Source organism: Podarcis gaigeae (assembly GCF_964106915.1).
Source record: "Podarcis gaigeae genome assembly, chromosome: 4".
NCBI classification, from domain to species: Eukaryota; Metazoa; Chordata; class Lepidosauria; order Squamata; family Lacertidae; genus Podarcis; species Podarcis gaigeae.
In genome coordinates this window covers 67,435,087-67,453,645 of record NC_139677.1, presented here as the reverse complement: position 1 = coordinate 67,453,645, position 18,559 = coordinate 67,435,087, and the positions used below count along the sequence as shown (strand labels likewise).

Here is an 18,559-nt window from a genome sequence, read left to right as displayed (position 1 = left end):
CCCATATGGAACAGGGACAGGAGCCACCTATCCACAGAGGCTTTACCTTCCCAGGAGTCAAACTCAGTTCATTGGCCCTCATCCAGTCTAATCTTGCATTCTTCCACTGGCTAGCACAGCTACACACCTGATTCAGATGCTGTGGAGAAATAGATCTGTGTGTCATCCATAGATGTAACCCCAGAGAGCAAGTCCAAGGGGGCCAAGGAACATGTTCTTAAATCCACTCTATGGAGTCAATTGCACAGTTATGAATAGAATCAATGTAACAGAGTGCCTCTGATACCTATCCAGGAGGATACAATGGTTAATACCTCTGGTTACGAACTACTTCCAGGAGGAACCAGAGGTACCACTGTAGTATCAAAAGCCACTGAGAGTAATAATAATATAATAATAATAATAATTTATTATTTGTACCCCGCCCATCTGGTTGGGTTTCCCCAGCCACTCTGGGCGGCTTCCAACAAAGATAAAAGATACACTGAAATGTCACATATTAAAAACTTCCCTGAAGAGGGCTGCCTTCAGATGTCTTCTGAATGTCAGGTAGATGTTTATCGCTTTGACATCTGATGGGAGGGCATTCCACAGGGCGGGCGCCACTACCAAGAAGGCCCTCTGCCTGGTTCCCTGTAACTTGGCCTCTCGCAGTGAGGGAACCGCCAGAAGGCCCTCGGAGCTGGACCTCAGTGTCCGGGCAGAACGATGGGGGAGGAGACGCTCCTTCAGATATACTGGACCGAGGCCGTTTAGGGCTTTAAAGGTCAGCACCAACACTTTGAATTGTGCTCGGAAACGTACTGGGAGCCAATGTAGGTCTTTCAAGACTGGTGTTATATGGTCTCGGCGGCCGCTCCCAGTCACCAGAGTAAGAGCAACAGGGTCACACTCCCCCTGACCCTCTCTCAATAAACATAATCCTTGAGTCAGCCAAGGGCGATTAACTTCTAAAACCAGGCCTGAGCCCAATTGACATGGATCCAGATAATCAGTGTCATCTAGGACCACTTGCAGTTGCTCTGCCACTGTCCTCTGCACTACCTAACCCTGAAAAAATGGTATTTGTAACTGGTCAGCAGTTATTGCACACCATTAGAGTCCCACAGCATTTGGAAGCCATGAGGATAGCTATTCCTACCTTAAAGTCATGTTGCTTAAAAATATCTATTGTTGGTTCATTATAGCACTTAAATAATTATTTCCTTGTTTCACTTTCAGTGTATTGTTGGCAGGGAAGGACTCAAATGCAATCAAAGACCAGGAAAAGTGAGTGTGACCTTTTCACCGTATAAGCAAGTATGAGATATTGACTGTTTTGCCATGTACATTTGAGTGAAGCAATGGAAAGTAGGTAGATTAGGTAGGTAGGTAGGTAAGTAGACAGATTCTGCATTTTCCTTGGATGTACAGATGATTGGCTGCTAGGTTCTACTTTTTCCTTGAATGTAGTTGTTGGCTAGAGCAAACAACTAACAAAAACTTTGATTAGTTAATTTAATATGAAAAGTGTAATCCAACTTTCACTGATTTTGCTCCATTTAAACCAGTGATAATATACTAGTGTAAATGATTTGTGGATAACCCGTTTGATTTTCTGATTTGGTTTAGACTGCAGTCCTATATACTTTGAAGCAAGTCCCATGAAGTAAACATGACAAAGACCTTAAACCCTTTATAAAGCTAAACACAACAAGAATATTTGTTATGGGAAACTGAATTTGCTAGTGTTTCCTTAACACCATTGCATGTCATTTCAGATGGTTATTTGTGATGTTCACGGCAACACAATTGAAATTTATCATGATGTGGTAGATGCTACAGCCTGGGTTTTTTCAAAAGAAGCACTGATCAGAGTTGTCAGAGGATGGTAAGGAACATGCACTTTATGGGTGAAGTGGCTGTTATTTATGTACCTGATTTTAGTGAAGATAAATCAGGTTCCCTAAGTATGCAAAAGTTAACATATATGGTACTTAATTGCCATCCTATGATGAAATTAATATTTCAATGAACACTTGCTGTATTTCCATTGTTTGAATAATTACAGTTTTGTGGATTTGATAGAGAAATATGTAAAAATACAAATTTATCAGTTAAGGAAGGGATAGTCAACCTGTGGCCCTCCATGTATTGTTGATTTCCAGCTCCCACACACCAGCCACATGCCTATAGTCAGGGAAAATGGGAGTTACAGTCCAGCAGTATTTGAAGGGCCGCAAGTTTCCCTAATTTAAGGGAATGTTCAATTTTGAATGCTCGGTTTTTGAAAAACCTTAATCTAAAATTTAAAAATATGTCTTATCTGAACTGTATAAAATACTGTTACAAGTGTATGCTAAGTTATAGAACATCATATTTGAGGCATGTGCATATATTCAAGAATTTTGGGGGAAAATTGTAGTGGGTTCATGTGCAGGAAAATGGTTTAAGGTACAGTAGACGCTTGGGTTGCGAACATGATCTGTGTGGGAGGCACGTACGCAACCCACAGCGCCGAGTATGCGCACATGCAGGTCGCAATTCGGTGCTCATGCGCAAAGTGCAATTTAGTGCTTCTCCACATGTGCCAAAACCCGGAAGTAACCCATTCCGGTACTTCCAGGTTCGGCGTGGTGCGCAACCCAAAAGAAAGCTCCTGGAAAAAATGTGGCTTGGAGTGCTACATGAAACTCATGAGCATTATGGAAACATCTTGGATATTTCCTGTGGCATCAGTAGTGACAAGCAATCCCACTCCAGGGCTGTGCACCATTTGGAAACTTTTAATGTTGAATGTTTCCCCTGCATTTTATCAGACTTTGGAGACTGTGTCTATTTATAGGTGTCCACCCCTCATGATGACAAGCACTTTGCTAATGTATATTACTTGCAAACCGTGTTAGAAATAGTTTCTACCATCTCCAGAAGGATTTCTAATTGCACAAATTTCAGGTGACAATTTATAAAGCTCAGTTTATAAAGTAGCCTCCGAGTGGTTGGCAGGACTTTGCTCACCTACCTCCCCAACAGAGTGTTGCTGCTGGATCCTGAGCGGGGAGTTGCAGGGATGCAATGCAAGGTCCCTACGAGTACATCTACACTGCACAGAGCTTCCCCTGTCTTACCCTTCCCCCTCTCAGGAACTGGCAGACACACTCAGTGTTGAGAAGGCTGGTGAACCACCCTGCTCTGCCTCTGTCACCCTGCTGACCACTGTTGCTCTCTCTGTGTGTGTGTTTCAGCATACAGTCATACCTTGGTTTTTGAACAGCTTAGTTATTGAACGTTTTGGCTCCCGAACGCCGCAAACCCAGAAGTGACTGTTCCGGTTTGCGAACTATTTTTGGAAGTCGAATGTCTGACGGGGTTTCTGCGGCTTCTGATTGGATGCAGGCGCTTCCTGCAGCCAATCAGAAGCCACGCTTTGGTTTCCGAACATTTTGGAAGTCGAACGGGCTGCCAGAACGGATTCCGTTCGACTTCCAAGGTACAACTGTATATGGTAAAGAAATAGTACAATTTGTAATAAAATTAACCATGGCTTCTTATTAGTATTGGTGCTATGTTAGCTACCTCTTGGTAGCATGTTTACAGTGTTGTGCTTATTTTATTAATATAGCTGGATTATGTATGAGAAACCAGGATTCCTGGGTGAGAAATATGTTCTAGAAGAAGGAGAGGAGATGTTGCATGATCTATTGAATCCTCACATTGATAAACATCAAAAGAACTTCAGAGTTGGTTCAATCAGACAAGTAGTGAAGGTGAGTGCTCATTGTGAGAAACAGATTCTACTGGCAATGACAGTAGAGTCCATTTCACTCCTCTTCTCCCGTCCACCATCTGTTAATTCCTTTATTTTGGTTTAGGTCACATCCACACCATGCGCTTAAAGTCATGGCTTTCCACCAAAGAATACTGGGGGATGTAGTTTGTTTTAAGGAGGGTGAGAGTTGTTAGGAGACTCCCCACAGAGCCACAGGTCCCAGCACCCTTAACACAAGTACAGTTCCCAGAATTCTTTGGGGGAAGCCATGACTGTTAGCATGTTCTGAATGTATGGTGCAGATGGCATCCCTTTTAGAGAAGACCCAGAACTTCAGATACCTTTCTCAATCTTTCTTAATGCTGCCCCTCAGACTTCCCTTTCCATATTGCCCATGTTAGGCATCTGCGAATGCAGTTGCTTTCGTGAAAGTTGGTATTTTATAGTGCTTATTCTCAGCACAGTCATATCCAACAGCTCTTTAAAAAATAACCTGGACATAGCCCAGGGCACTGAAGCAACAATGGTGCTCCACCATTGTCAGTACTCCTCTCTGCTGTGTACCATTCTTAACCTCCTGTTTGAAGCCCTTTTCATGGAACTATGTTTTATGGGATGTAAATAAATACAGTCAAGGGATGCACAGCTCATACAGTCATGTTTTTGTTATCTGATGTGTTCTGCAGGATTGCAGTGTTCCTGAGATTGAGCTTTACCCACAAGATAGCACAGATCATGTTCCTGTCTGCATCCAGAGTGCAGTTGCTAATTTAGAAGAACTGGAATTCAAACCACATACTCTTTTTGTGAAAGCAGGAGTGTGAGTGCAGGTTCCATTATATATACATCAGTTTGTGAACCTATAAAAACATGTAAAATGTCAGCAATCAACAGTTGCTGGCTGTTTCTAAGGCAAAACGAAGAAACAAAATAATGGGTTGTTTCAGAAAGCAGCAGTAATTTCCAATTTATAGCATAGGTTATTATTTTGCTTATACTCTCTAGGGGGAAAAGCCCTCATAAATTTAGATTACATTTTAATTTAACAGGGGCTTGCACCCAAACAGGCATTGTCATGTTTTCAAAATTAAATGCTTTTCCAAAGACAATTTCTGTTGCCATCAGTGTAAAATAAACAGATTTGGCTAAAATTAATTCTGTTTGCAAAAAATTTCCTGTATTCAGTACAACTATGGCTGCATCAAATCTTCATATAGAATACAATGTGCCACAATATTCAACTAAGCACTCTAAAATGTTCTTCCCATCATTTCTTTGCATTTTTTTTTAACTTAGTCATTCCCCTCTTGACAGCTGCCACTGCATCATTTTTCTTTTAAAATGAACATTTTCTGGCAGGAATCACTTTTCCAGCACATATCCACATATCCAATTGGAATTGGCACCACTATTATTTTACAAAGTCAGTTCAGAATGCAGGCAATGGGTTTTGGGAAGGAGGAAGTGCTGCGGAAACGTTTGGCTCTGTTTGCGGCCTGCCACCAAATCACTGAAAGAGGACATATTTGCAAGTCACCTCCACTTTCAGCTCAGCCTTAAATACAACTGTTATGTTGTCTAAAGCCATTGCTTTCATTATTATTTTTAATATGCTATTTTGTAAATGCTATTGCTTTATTATTGTTACCCTTAAAAGTAGAAAAAATAAAATCTGCCTTGGAATCTTTAGAAGGGGACAACTGGCTTTTGGATTCCATCAAATTTCTCTGCTCTCTTTTTCAGCTATTTGAATTTCTGTCTCAGCACTTCAAGCCTAACTATACACAGAATCATGGGACTAATACAGTGGTACCTCGGTTTTCGAACGTAATCTGTTCCAGAAGACCATTCGAGTTCCGAAATGTTAGAAAACCGAAAACTCAAAATGGAAGCCTCAAAACGGAAATCTTAATATGGAAAACTCAAAACAGAAGCCGCATTTCCTGTTTGACTTCCAAGGCGCATTCAAAAACCGAAGCATTTATTTCCAGGTTTTCGGTGTTCGAGTTCCAAAATGTTTGTCAGTGGAGATGTTCGAAAACCGAGGTACCACTGTATATTTTTAAATGGTCAACTATTTACAGCAATTATGCTGTTGAGTGGGTTCCTCATGGAGAAGAGACAATTTAAAGGCAGTATGATAGCCATCTTAAAATATATGAAGGGCTATCACATAAATGATGGAATGATGGAGGAGCTTTGTTTTCTGTTGCTGCAGAAGACCAGACCTGAAGCAATGGGTTCAACTAGTAAGAAAAATCATTCATACTAAGCTATTAGGATGGGGAATCCTGATGGTATGAGCAGTTTGACCATGGAACAGACTGTTCCAGGAAGAAGTTTTTAAGCAGAGGCTGGATGGGAACCTTTATGGGATTCTGTACTAGTGAACTTCCTGCATTGGAAGGGAGTTAGACTGGATGGCATTTAGAGTCCCTTCCAGCTCTCTCATTATGCAATTATTTTCTGATGCTAGTAGTCAAAATAGGGCATTGGGCATTATCCAATGTGTTCAGGGGCAATACACCTCCTGAATACTGAATTAAGCAACAGGACTAGTGTTGTTTTCCTTCATGCTTTTCTTATGGGCTATCCAGAGGCTTCTGACTAACCATTGCTGGAGACAGAATGCTGGGCTAGATAATTCTGCTGGATCAGATCAAAGGTTCATTTTTTATTAATTAAACTGCACATGAATCAGCACTGTTGATTACTTTAATTGGGTTAATCAGCCACTTTCTCCTCACTCTAATAGATGGCTTGCCTATTCAGACATTAATTACAAAGGAGAGGTGATGGTTTTGGAAGAAAACCACAGCCCATGTGAAATTTCAGCAGCTGATGTAAAATCTCTTCATCCGTTGAAAATGGTGAGGCAGTAATAGTTTTTCAACCGATTATACACCAATCCATCCTCTTCTGCAACAATCGTGCATCTAAATCAGAATCTATTCCATGTCTGAGCACCCACATTGACTGAGATGAGCCAGAGCACAGATCTGATTCAGTACACCATTTTCTGAGTCTTGAAATAAGCAAAGAATTAGCCTTTTGGTCAATAATTTCTCTAGATTAGACTTGACATAAGGCATTCTGTTTGCCTGGTGCTCCTAAAAGATCAGAACTAGATTGGAATAAACTTATAAAGTATTTATTCAGATTAATCATTTTAAAAGAAAATAAGATTCTAGTACCTAGTAGTTACTGCAAAAATCTGCACTATAAAGGATCATCATAGCCTATGTTGGCCTTTATTGGATGTGATGATAGGTGGTGTGGGATATAATCTGTTCTTAACATTACCACGAAGTTTCCAAAAATGAAATTGCTGTTGTATGAATGAAATTAGATACGTATAAAGTTGGTTTTGGATTCATAGAAATCTAACTCTTTATATGCCCTATGAACATTTTTGCCACTGTCAGCAGCCATCTCCCCTCAAAACCTGCCAAAGATAGGAGTCCCTTTTGCAGGAAGTAAAGATGTTCAGGCCATGTGAATACTGTCTTTCTTCGCATCCACATGTTGAAGAATTCCTAATTCTTCTGGAACAATCAAGCACTCATAAACGCGTTTCTTATTTTGGAATCAATATTTAGTGCCCTTTTAAAAGGCATGTTGATGATATCAACAGTGAGAGGAATAAAAATGGTTTTAGCCACTCTGAGCATGGAGAAGCTCTAATCAATATTCTTTCATTTGTTTGTTTCTATAAAGGGATTATATACCATCCTTCAGCAAATTTTGAGGGCGGTTTGCAATAGCACTTATTCATATTTACATAGAACTAATGGAACTGAAACATACATTCGGATTTTACATACCTGATCATTTGTTATTTTGTTTTACACTATAGGGTGGCCTGAAGGTTCAGATGCCTACAAACATTAAGGTAAATATGGATCCTGGCAACAGTAAACTAATCTGTTTTTAAAGGCCATCAAGATCATAGAATCCTAGAACTTAAGGGATGTCACTTATGCCGAAGTTCCAGTTACAGATAGGTAGCCGTGTTGGTCTGCCATAGTCAAAACAAAAAAAATTCCTTCCAGTAGCACCTTAAAGACCAACTAAGTCAGTTCTTGGTATGAGCTTTCGTGTGCATGCACACTTCTTCAGATACACTGAAACAGAAGTTTCCAGACCCTTCTATATAGTGAGAAGGTGGGGAGGGGTATTACATTCCCACCAGCCTTCTGAGTAATACCCCTCCCCACCTTCTCACTATATAGAAGGGTCTGGAAACTTCTGTTTCAGTGTATCTGAAGAAGTGTGCATGCACACGAAAGCTCATACCAAGAACTGACTTAGTTGGTCTTTAAGGTGCTACTGGAAGGAATTTTTTTTGTTTTGACTTATGCCGAACTTTGCTATTCCCTTCTTAGAACTATGGGGTTGAATCTAGAGGTGCTCTCCCATTCCACTCAGGTTGGAAGTTGGTACCTTCCTGCTCTTTACTGAAAATAACTCCCAACTAGGAATGGCTGAATCTGCCAATTTTGATTTCTCTCAATTTTGCAGTCTTAAGTACAGTTCTCTGCTTTTCCACATCATTTTTTTTAGAAGTCCACCAGCATTTTGGGGTGGTGACAGATGTGACAGTAAGCTAGCAGAGGCTCCCGGTTGAGAAAGGTTCAAGGAGATGATTTTTGCCATTTTCTTCCTTTCCCTCTGCAGTTCCTGCACCATCTCCCACACGATTCTAGAGGGGCCCAAAATTTCATAAAGCACAGGAAGCAACCAGGGAAGGGGGGAAAATGGCAAAAAGTGTATACCTCCGGTATGCACAAAATTCTGTTCTTGAGAACTCTGGATGAAAGCCATAGAGTTGGAACAGATCACTAATCATCCAGTTTCATCCCTGGCCCAGCTATTCATACACAAGTTCAACTCAGATTAATTCATGCCGCTTCAGATCATTCTGTTCCATAACGGAACACATACAGAGCAGATGTACCACAATTAAGGTACCTGGGGTGAAAAAAGCATCAACTGATTGAAACTGGATAAGTAAGGATAATTTCATAGACTATACAGAACATAGACCTGGATATCAGAAATGTATTTTAAAGGATCAACTATTTCACATTCTGCAGATGATAATATATGAGACCCCATACTTTGGAGGATGGCATAAAGAGCTTTCTGAAAATACTGATTGTTTTCCAAACCTTTTTGAAAATGCTGATGATTTCCAGGGAATTGGATCAATACGTGTCATTGGTGGAATGTAAGTACAATTTAGTTTCCTTTTTAAAATTTCGTTGCAAAGGTTCTCTGTGGCCTACCTGAGGCTCCAAAGTCCCTTATCTGATCTGTTATTCTGTGAGCATAGGAAATCCTAACTCACCCAATTAACCCTGTGCCTTGAAACTCATCACAGTAAACATTAACAAATTCATTTTCCATTGAAATTGATGTCACCACCCACTTTGTCATGTGTGTCATTTTATTTAGAACATTTGGTGAACTATCTTTTTAAAAATTACAATCCATAGGTGTTTACAACCATGTTTACATTAAAACTGTTTAACTTTATAAATAAGAATATGATTAAAACAGTGGATAATAAACCATTTGGTACCTCTACATAACAAGAGAAAATGAAAAATGTAGACGACCTCACTGGGGAGAGTGTTCCAGAGATGGATTGCCACAGCCAAAAAAGCTCTTTCCACAATTATCATCTAACTCACTTCAGCTCAGAAAGCAGGGGAACCTTGAGAAGCATCTTTGAGGGGATTTTAGTGGCAGGCCTTTAGGTCCTCAAGGACCAAGTAATATAGTGCTTTATAGGTAAGTACCAGCACTTTCAAATTGTGATTGGAAATGGATCAGTAGCCCTGACCTGTCCACTGGCAAACATTGAATCCCACCCTTAGTATTAGAAGTACAACATATGCCATTCCTGAATGAATGGGAACAAGGAATCTGGCATGTGACATTCATGTACAAAGTAGTAAGTATGGAATGGTAAACTAAATATGAAAAAAAATGCATAGAAAGGTTGGTATAAATTAATTTAATATTAGAATGTAAAACTTAGCATAAAATATAAGGAAAGTGGTTTTAGAAGTAACATAAGAAGAAATTGATGAGTGAAAACTGACATATTTCTTGTTATAATTATGATTTTCCTTTTCTTTTCACCTGGATACCCTCTGATATTCTTTAAACGGGAGCTTTTTGTTACATTATGCATTAATACACAGATCATTTTGCATACCAATGTTATTTCTCAGAATTATTATTTTTTTAAAGAAAAAGCTGAAGCCACTATATCTGTTGGAACATGGTATTTTGTATGTATGGATATCAAAGTTGAATACTTAATGACTGTTGATATATTTGTAGCTCATTTAGAACTATTATATTGGGTTTTTCCTTGTGTGTTTTGCAGATGGGTTGCCTATGAGAAAGAACGATATAAAGGCCAGCAATACTTGTTAGAGGAAGGAGAATTTGAAGACTGGAAATCTTGGGGTGGAGTGAGCAGTGTCTTGCTGTCTTTCAGATTTTTGCAAGCTGTAAGTACTTCTTCTGGTCCTCAAGGCTATTTCCTTCTTCAACTCACCCCCACTCACCGCCTTTCATTGGCATTGTAGATGAAGGCATACAGATGAATACATACAGATACATTATTTTTATAGTTGAATGGGCTTTTGTGCTCGGGAGGGTTGGTTGTGATAATTATAGTTATTTAAGTGATAATTATTTATTCTAGAGTAAATCTTCCACATCCCTTGTAGAAAATCTGTTTCCATTTAACAGTTCTGCAGGTATCTTAACTATAGATTTTTCTGAGACCCAACGGTCACTAAAATGATTTGGGGTGTAATTGTATTCTCATATCTACTCCTCCAACATGAGAGAAAGCTGTAATGTAAGAGAGTTGTTTGTGTTGTTTGTGTTCTACATAACTCTTTTTGGAGACAGTTTGACATACCAATTATTCTTGCAAAGCATGAAAATAGACAAGTTCCAAGGCCGAACCTGACTCAGATGTTTGAGTTAAGCACCTATGTGGCAGGGTTGTTGATAACAGTTCTTTTTCTGTAATGTTAAATGAGGCTGCAATCCGATCAATACTCATTTGGACCTAGATCCGTAACATCTAGTGTACAACTGGCAGGTAAGTAGCTCTGGAATGGTGCCATAATTTTTCTTTTCTAACCACAGTCTTGAAATTGTGACTGCTGAATTCAAGCAAAGGGAGAGGAACCCCATGAATAATAAAGTTCATTGGTCTCTAGCAGGGGCAAAATTGTTGCAGATATTCAAACACTCATCTTTCACATACTGTATAACTGATTTCATTTAAGAACGAGGCAAACTTGCAATTGGCTGCAGAACTTTTACATAAAGACTGTAAAAGAATGTTAGTGATGTCAAAGAAAAACCAAACACACAAGCTGTATGTTAAGAAACAGCACTGTTAACATTTCATTGCTCAGGAACAATAATTGCATTTACTACTATTTACCCTGCTTAGGGAAATACATGTTAGCTTTGGATAGGGCCATTATGATGTTGAACAGAAAGATATGGAGGTGGAACTTGTTCAAGGAAATTCCGCAGGTCAAGAGTTGTGTGGCAGCTGTCCAGATAACCTGATGAAAGATTCTTCTTTCTTTCAAAACAAAGTCAGCTCTATATGTATATGTAATATCTGAAGAATTTATTAAATAACAGCGTTATGTTGTTTAAAGAAGGGGAAAAGAGGATGTTGTATCTAATGCTCCCTAATTTTTGGTTTGAAATTCCAGGACTTCATGGAGTCTGCAATTACGCTTTTTGAAACAGATGAGGAAAATGGCAAGTCGTTGGACATTGCCAATCAAGAAGTTCCTGATTTGGAAATGGCTGGATTTGGCTCACTCACAAGATCAGTTAATGTGAAGAGTGGAGCGTAAGTTCTTTTTCAAATCCTTGTGTAGTAAGAAATAATTACCGTATTTTTTGCTCTATAAGATGCACCCAACCATAAGACACACCTAGTTTTAGAGGAGGAGAACAAGAAAAAAAATATTCTCTCCCTCTCTGCACAGCGCCCCTTCAGAGAAGCGGCAGGAGAAACAGATCCCCTTCTGTTTCTCCTCCCGCTTCGCTGAACAGGCGCTGCACAGAGAGGGAAAGCTGTGCAGTGCCTCTCCAGTGAAGCAAAGCCAGGAGAGCAAGAGGGATTGGTGCGCACCGATCCCTCTTGCTCTCCTGGCTTCAGCGAAAGGAACGTGAAGCCTCCAGAGTGCAGCGTTGCTTTCGCTGAAGCCATGGAGCCTACATTCGCTCCATAAGACACACACACACACATTTCCCCTTACTTTTTAGGAGGGGGAAAGTGCGTCTTATAGAGCGAAAAATACGGTGACTTGCTTGCATTCCAAATCTTTCTTTTTTCCTCTTCATTTAGTTCTCATTCTCTGCTTAACCTATAAAGTTACCTATAAGTGATATCAATGGCTACTAGCCACAATGTCTATGTTTTGCCTCCACTGTATGCCAGTTACTGGGAGAATGTTGCTATGCTCAGGTCCTGCTTTCAGGCTTCCCTTATCTGACTGGCCACTGTGAAAACAGGATGCTGAACTACATGGGCCGCTGGCCTGATCCAACAGACTCTTCTTCCGTTCTTGTGATATATGATTGCAAATAGAAAGAACTTTTTGGCTTCACCCATAATTAAAATTGGCTAATAGAAATGATGCCTTTTCCTTTGGCTTTATAGGCTTAACTGGGAAAAGCTGTCTAGTGTCAGATAACATTGAACCACAACACATAAATTTTAAATGCTTGTTTTAAATTCATATTTGATGAACAAATGAAGAATGGACAATTCTTTTAGAGCAGTATATGAATTACTAGTATATCTGAGTAGCTGTCTCATGAATTTGAACCTCAGAAATTCTCTTGTTTGTCACATCTAGATGGGTTGCCTATCAGCAGAAGCACTTCTGTGGAGAACAATATATATTGGAGAAAGGAAAATATAAATGTTTTTTTGACTGGGGAGGATCTAGTGAAACTATTATGTCAATTCGTCCAATTAAGTTGGTGAGTTATCATATTTGGTGGGAAATGGTGTATCATTCACTAAAAATACTTTATTGTAATAATCCATAAACCAATGAGACAAATATTTTAAAGCTCTCGTATAACAATGTAATAGTGAATTCCATCTACCACACACAGAACTCACACTTCTTGTGGTTTTGAAATTTATTTACAATTTTCCTATCATACTTTGATTTTTGTTGTAGTTGCAGGTCGTTCTGAAGTGGAATCAAATTTAAGTAGTGTCAAGATGTGCTATCATGAGGATATTTTTAAGAGAAGAATAGTTTGTTTGGGCCAAAGGTCTTAATAAAATTTATGTTTCCTTCCCCCCAAAAGTGTGCAGTCAATCCATAAGTTGTGTTTGGGGGGGGGGGGGATTCAGTGTGCATACTCTGCAGCAAGGGCATATAAAGCCAACCTTGTGGTAAAATCTCCTGCTACTGACTTATAGAAAATCCGTATTTTATTGGTCACACACACACACACACACACACACACACACACACACACACAGTTTGAATAAGAAGCTTTCCCAAGTACCTGCAGCTTATCTCCTTACAGAGGAGGAAATTAGAACAGAATATGCCATGTACATATTAAGCGTATCTATGAATCTCATTTCATTTTTGCAAGTAGAAAATGAAGTTGAGCTTCCATGATGAATCAACAGTTTCTCAATAATATACTCATATACTCAATGATATACTCATATTTCTATTTTATATATTTATGCTTTTTGTAGGAGCCACTAGGAAATCATGAACCCAAACACTGGGTAAGTTCTTTTGAAATCACAATTATTAGTACCATTAATTTTTGTGGGATATTGGGGTTAGATCAAGATTTACCCTTTTGTGAATGGAAGTTGCCCTCCGGAGGAAGCAGGTGTGGCTTTGAAGCCCCCCAGCACCACCTCCCGTGTATTCTGGGATAGTTCCCCTCCCACTGAGAGCAGCTTTTCAGTAGTTAAGCTAAATAGGCTGTTTCAAAGGAAGGAAACTCATATTTAAATATTACACACACACACACACACACACACACACACACACACACACACACGAGTTAAAACTAAACATGAATGGTAATTCCTAATATAAAACTAATCCTGGGTTTATTTTTGCAAGCAATTTCCTCTTCTTTTTACTGGAGAGAACTCAACTATTGTCCACTATTTTTTAAATCCCTGGGAAAGCACAACCAGCTGGTTGATTTTCCAGTTTCTCTTGCTCTTTTGCCCCTAAGGGTTGGTGCCAAGATTTTTTTATTATATTTTTTGCATCCTTACCAAGTTAAGCAAGTTACATGCTTACATCCAAAACGGCTGTGTTGTCTTGCTCTCTAGCAAGCTTACATAATGTTTTTCAGTTGTACTAAATGAGTCCATTCTCAGTTGACTAGCATTTCCTAGTCTACCCTACTGGAGCACATCCTGTGATGGAAGCCTACCACATTTTGTCAACTTCCAGGCCTAGCTGGATGGTGTATACTTTTGCTGCCCATTAGGCAGTGTACTAGAAAACTTCACTTTCTACCAAAATCTTGATTTAGGCTGCTTAACCTTAATTGCATTTAACTGGGAAAAATTATATTGCATACTGCGCAGCTGTATTCCATAAATACGAACATTACTAATAGTTTTCATACAGGCAACTGTTGTATCAACAAGTACATACTTGTTATCAGCAATCTCAGCAGAAATATCAGATCAGTTACAAATCAGCCATAATGCTATAGGGAAAATAACATGTTTTAAATACAACTTTTTCTTTTTAAAACTTCAGAATGATAAAACACTGCTTCTCTGTGACAACTACTTATCATAATATATACATTTGTTTTCTAGTTTATGCATTTATGTGTTGAATTTTTTTTTCTTAATAGCTTAAAGCTTTCAGCAGCACACATTTCAAGGGATCGTGTATAGATGTTACAAGAGAAGTTGCTGGTTTTGCATCATTTACACCTTGTTCTTTTAAGGTTCTTCGGGGATGGTGAGTTGATCTATTCACAATTTTTAAAGCAGCTTGAAAAACAATTTCAATCTATTTACACCTTAAAAGTGAGAGAATTTTCAAGGCAGTTTACAAAAAAAAAAGATAATGCTCTAATTATAATATTTGCTTATAAACTGCCTTGGACATTATCTCTCTTTTAAGGTGTTAACTTTTCAGTAAGGGCATTATATAGTTGCTAAAGCCTACAGTCAGATTTGTGCCATGCTTAGAAATTTCATGACTGCTAGTATCAAACTTATGTTGTATTCAATTATATTCTGTTTATATACCACCAAACTTTTGTGTTTAGTTGTAAGTCCCTAGAATGAAATCAGTGCGTGTTGACAGATTTGTCTTCTGTTGATATTTTATTTGGAGAAGAACATAATAACCTATTACGACAGCTGACCTTTTCTTGGATTTATCCTTCTAGTTGGTTACTGCATTACCAGGGGGAAACTGCTGAGGATCAGTGTGTGCTGGAAGAAGACCTCTACCCTGACCTTACTTCCTGTGGTTGTCCAGCAGCTGCAGTCAAGTCCCTTAAGCCTCTTGAATATGTAAGATCTGTATTTAAAAGGTCTGTTTCATAGCCAGCCATACTCCGGGGAAGCCTATTAAATTCCCTGTAATTCAAATTCATGGAAAATAGCATCTTGCAGAGAAATTGAAGAGTTGGGCTGCATATGCACACAGATATTAGAGAGAAAAAATTAACTTACTGAATAGTACTTTGTTTGGCGCGGTGGCAAGGGGATACTTTTTTAAGGGCAAAGACTAGTGCACAGGCAGGCATTGTTTGTGGTGAGGCCTACCAGGCCTCCTGCATTGTGCTGACAATGGTCCTGTCCCAGTTTCATGTCTCTGTCAGAAGAAAGTGGTAATATGGGTAATTGACAGGGGTTTCCCCTCTAATTTTATTTACATGCCGGCTGCATGTTCAGGTGGCTCAGTTGTCCTTCATTTGGAGCAGTAGCAGCAGTGCAGACAGGAAGCAACCATCTAATGAAATATTTGTTTTGATTTAAACAAATGATCCCCAACCTATAATTTGTGCCAGTGTAATTTGTTGAAAGGTTGTGAGGTCCGCCGCCCCCCCTCCCCTTGATTTCTGACAGAAAAAAAGTTCTGCAGCTTACCAAGCAATCCGTAATAGCAAGAACAGGATTAGAATATGATACAGCAATAGCTACACTGGTGTGGTGCTGCAAGATTCTTGTGACTGACACCATAATCTTAATTTATGTCTAAGCAGTCAATCCTACTGAATTCAATGGGGCTTACTCTTCGGTCATTGGGGTTAGGAGTGCAGCCTTGTTTAATGGGAAAATGATGTGTTAATTGGTGACAAATGCAAAGTGGGTAGCAGCAAATATTATTATTTCCCTGCCATAATCACAGGCAATGATATATGTTACCTGACTCGAGCAGTTTCTAAACCTTCAGGTTAGGGCATAACTGAAGCTTTTACAGGTTAAGTTGCCCGTAGTATGTATAAATTGCCTAAAGTAGACTAACTTTAGTACCATGTGGATTGCTAATCTTAATAGCTCTTTGTTACACTAAGAACAAACTGGGAAACTGGTCCCCTTTGTGTTCAGCATTGTTCTAGATTAGTTTTACTGTCCCTGAGTGTTTAAAAAAATGTTTTGAAATAGCTTTATAGCTTTCACCAATGAATAGGCTAATTCTTCTCATCTTATCGCCTGCCTATTCATGATTGTCCCTTCTCTTTGAGAGAGGGAGGGAGAGAGAGAGAGAGGAGGAGGAGGAGGAGGAGGAGGAGAATGATAACATTTAAAGAATCAGTCTCTCATTTGGTCCATTCCTTCTATGCTTCTGGTGTGCAACTATATTGTCTTTTTGCTGTTTTGCAATGTCATTTGGCCTTATTCATACTGCTAGAATCCAGCTAAGTTGAAATTCGTTGAAATTTGTTAAAATTTTGAGACTAGCATTGTTAAACCATTGTGTTGTGTCCTCAAGAGACTCTGTGGCAGGAAATTATGACCTCTGTACAAGGAGGAACTTCCCCTGGTTTCATTTACAAACAACATGCAGTTTAGCAGTATCATGCACTTGCTGTTCTAGAAAGCTGCTTTTAGTAACAATGTTAGATGTTGATCTGAACACTCAAGAATGCAGTAATGGGCGGACATTATTTACTTCTGTGTACAATTGTTTTGAGCCTCTATTTTATACATGGCTTATTTTTGTGTTGCACTTGTTTTTAATTGCCGAGATGGCTTCTTTGCACCTGGCTACTGCAAAAGTACTTCATTTTGGCTAGAGAAAACAAAAATGGTTCTTAAGCATCTCAGTCCATGCCCAGTTCAGCTGAAGTATTTTAGGCAATTAGGTATCATCCAATGTAACTGGAATGTAGTTTACATTTTTTATGGCACTGCTGACTTAGAAGACATTTTAAAAGTACAGTGAGTGGTACCTTGGAAGTTGAACAGAATCCATTCCAGAAGTCCGTTTAACTTCCAAAATGTTCAGAAACCAAGACATGGCTTCCGATTGGCTGCAGGAACCTCCTGCAGCCAATCAGAAGCCGCATCGGATGTTCAGGTTCCAAAGAACGTTCTAAAACTGGAACAATCACTTCCGGTTTTTGTTTGTTCAAGAGCCAGAACGTTTGACTCCCAAGGCATTTGAAATCCAAGGTACGACTGTAATGTTGCTCATCCCATATGAAGAGTCCAGTTAGAGCAGTCCGAAGGCTTCTCTAGTACAGCATCCTATTCCCACAGAGGCCAAGAGAAGCCCATAACCAGGGCCTAAGTCCAATAGCCCTCTCCCATTCATGAGCCCTAGCAACTAGTATTCAGAAGTATTCTTAGCCCATCCCTGATGGCTGTTTGTTTATTTTATAAAGTGCTGATTAATTGATTATGCTTATCAGTACAACCAGCTTTTATTTGGTTTGTGTTGCCAACAGAATCTAAGGTCACTTCACTTTTTTTAGTTGTTTCAGTTGGATTTTTATTTTATTATAAATCTGGCTAGGATTGAAAGTAAACACACAATGATATAACAAAAGATATGTGATTTTAAGCTTACATATTCATAATTACTAGAAGCTGCCACATTAACAACTGTTGATATAGCTCTGACAATTTCTCAGTCCTTAATATAGTTGCACTGGGGGAAAATAAAAGGATAGTTTGAGGAAGACTGTATGGTCCAACTCTATAATTCTTTGATTCTATGAAAGTCTGTCATGTAGGTCAAAGTTAAATAGAATGTTATCTGTGGAACTGTCACCTGAGCAGAAAATAATGGCCAGAGCTGCTCTTGTTCCTTTGGCAGAAGTGTAATGAGCAGGGAACAGCAGCAGCTTTTCATGGGATAGAAATGATTATTATTATTATTGTTGTTGTTTAGTCGTTTAGTCGTGTCCAACTCTTTGTGATCCCATGGACCAGAGCATGCCAGGCACTCCTGTCTTCCACTGCCTCCCGCAGTTTGGTCAAACTCATGTTGGTAGCTTCGAGAACACTGTCCAACCATCTTGTCCTCTGTTGTCCCCTTCTCCTTGTGCCTTTAATCTTTCCCAACATCAGAGTCTTTTTCCAGGGAGTCTTCTCTTCTCATGAGGTGGCCAAAGTATTGGAGCCTCAGCTTCAGAATCTGTCCTTCGAGTGAGCACTCAGGGCTGGTACCTTCTAATGAGTGCTAATCAATTAGGTGCAGAAACAATGGCCAGTTTAAAAATTGCCAACCCTAGTTGTTTGACAATTCCATGATGTTCAGTGGG

At 39.3% G+C, this 18,559-nt stretch overlaps 1 protein-coding gene across 1 annotated transcript in view; it reads left to right on the top strand.

The window, feature by feature from the left end:
• The window catches only part of CRYBG3 (crystallin beta-gamma domain containing 3), a 64,176-nt gene that overhangs the window by 35,064 nt on the left and 10,553 nt on the right, over positions 1-18,559 (top strand). Inside the window, exons 5-17 of the mRNA XM_083735754.1 lie at positions 1,222-1,269; positions 1,761-1,870; positions 3,602-3,746; positions 4,435-4,568; positions 6,504-6,618; positions 7,605-7,640; positions 8,845-8,978; positions 10,149-10,275; positions 11,515-11,657; positions 12,673-12,799; positions 13,545-13,577; positions 14,684-14,793; positions 15,230-15,356. Of these exons, the coding sequence (XP_083591880.1) occupies positions 1,222-1,269; positions 1,761-1,870; positions 3,602-3,746; positions 4,435-4,568; positions 6,504-6,618; positions 7,605-7,640; positions 8,845-8,978; positions 10,149-10,275; positions 11,515-11,657; positions 12,673-12,799; positions 13,545-13,577; positions 14,684-14,793; positions 15,230-15,356 (1,389 nt within the window). The remainder of the gene's footprint in view (positions 1-1,221; positions 1,270-1,760; positions 1,871-3,601; positions 3,747-4,434; positions 4,569-6,503; positions 6,619-7,604; positions 7,641-8,844; positions 8,979-10,148; positions 10,276-11,514; positions 11,658-12,672; positions 12,800-13,544; positions 13,578-14,683; positions 14,794-15,229; positions 15,357-18,559) is intronic.